Source organism: Penaeus monodon, chromosome 20, assembly GCF_015228065.2.
Source record: "Penaeus monodon isolate SGIC_2016 chromosome 20, NSTDA_Pmon_1, whole genome shotgun sequence".
Taxonomy (NCBI): Eukaryota; Metazoa; Arthropoda; class Malacostraca; order Decapoda; family Penaeidae; genus Penaeus; species Penaeus monodon.
This window is the reverse complement of record NC_051405.1, coordinates 41,674,348-41,675,317: the sequence shown is the minus strand read 5'-3', so window position 1 is coordinate 41,675,317 and position 970 is coordinate 41,674,348. Positions and strand designations below refer to the sequence as shown.

Below are 970 nucleotides of genomic sequence, written 5' to 3'. Positions count from 1 at the left end.
TGGCGCCCTTGGTGAAAGGCCCGCCGCGTGTGGCACTCTCCCGCCTGTAGATTAAACGTTTCCAAGCTGGTGATATCAGTGCCTTGATGTCCTGTACCTGATCCGCGGGCATGATTTTGTACTTCTTGCTTATCTGTCTTGAGTATATTTTTCTATATGCATTTTACCTTTTTATATAAAAAGTCTATATTTACTATTGTAAATAAACTTCCGTGTTCCTAATTCTGATGGTGCTGTGATGGATAATGCGATCGAGTGTATGTGAGTGAGCATGTGAAAGTGCAAATCTTTCCGAGACAGAGCTGTGACTCGCCATGTCTATAAAATCTTTGCACAGTCGAAAGATGTCATCATTTACCAGGCTCCTGTATTTAAAAGTTATGAACATCAATCATCGCCTGTTAATGTTGATTTTCCAGAAATCTATCATTATGTTCGGGACTGCCAACATGAAGGAGAAAGTCCTTGAGTTTCAAAAGACAGTGAAACGATTATATTATTGAGACCAGTACAAATATGAAAATAAGTAATTATATTTCTAAATAAATATATATAGTTTAAAATTGCTGACCTTTTACTGTTCCTAAAGCAAAGTCCTCAGGCGCTCCATAATGAAATTTGATTTTTCTTAAATATTCATTTTCCTTAATTTGAAAAAAAAGTATAAGTTATGATTGAACAATATCATTAATTCTTCTCAAAGACGAATAATAGATAAGAAATAAGTAACTGACATGCATCAAGTAACATTTCAAGATTCATCTTGATCACTTCTTGCCTGTAAAAAGATATCTCCGTTTAACTGCATATAATTCACTTACTGTAACCCGCGCTGTGCGTCTCCAGGACAGCGGTACGAGAGGGAGTTTACTTGACTAAATAAGCTGAGATTACTTCGTTTTTCACATATTAGGATATACTACTTTCGTAATACATGCATACATTCTCTGTCTCTCTTTCCGTCTGTTGG

At 36.0% G+C, this 970-nt stretch overlaps 1 protein-coding gene across 1 annotated transcript in view; it reads left to right on the top strand.

Moving 5' to 3' along the window:
• Positions 1 to 563, top strand: part of LOC119585839 (transcription factor HES-4-like) — a gene marked incomplete in the record, with an annotated part of 2,383 nt that extends 1,820 nt beyond the window's left edge. The window contains 1 exon segment of the mRNA XM_037934571.1: positions 1 to 563. Coding sequence (XP_037790499.1) covers positions 1 to 15 — 15 coding nt within the window.
• Positions 564 to 970: the final 407 nt, after the last annotated feature.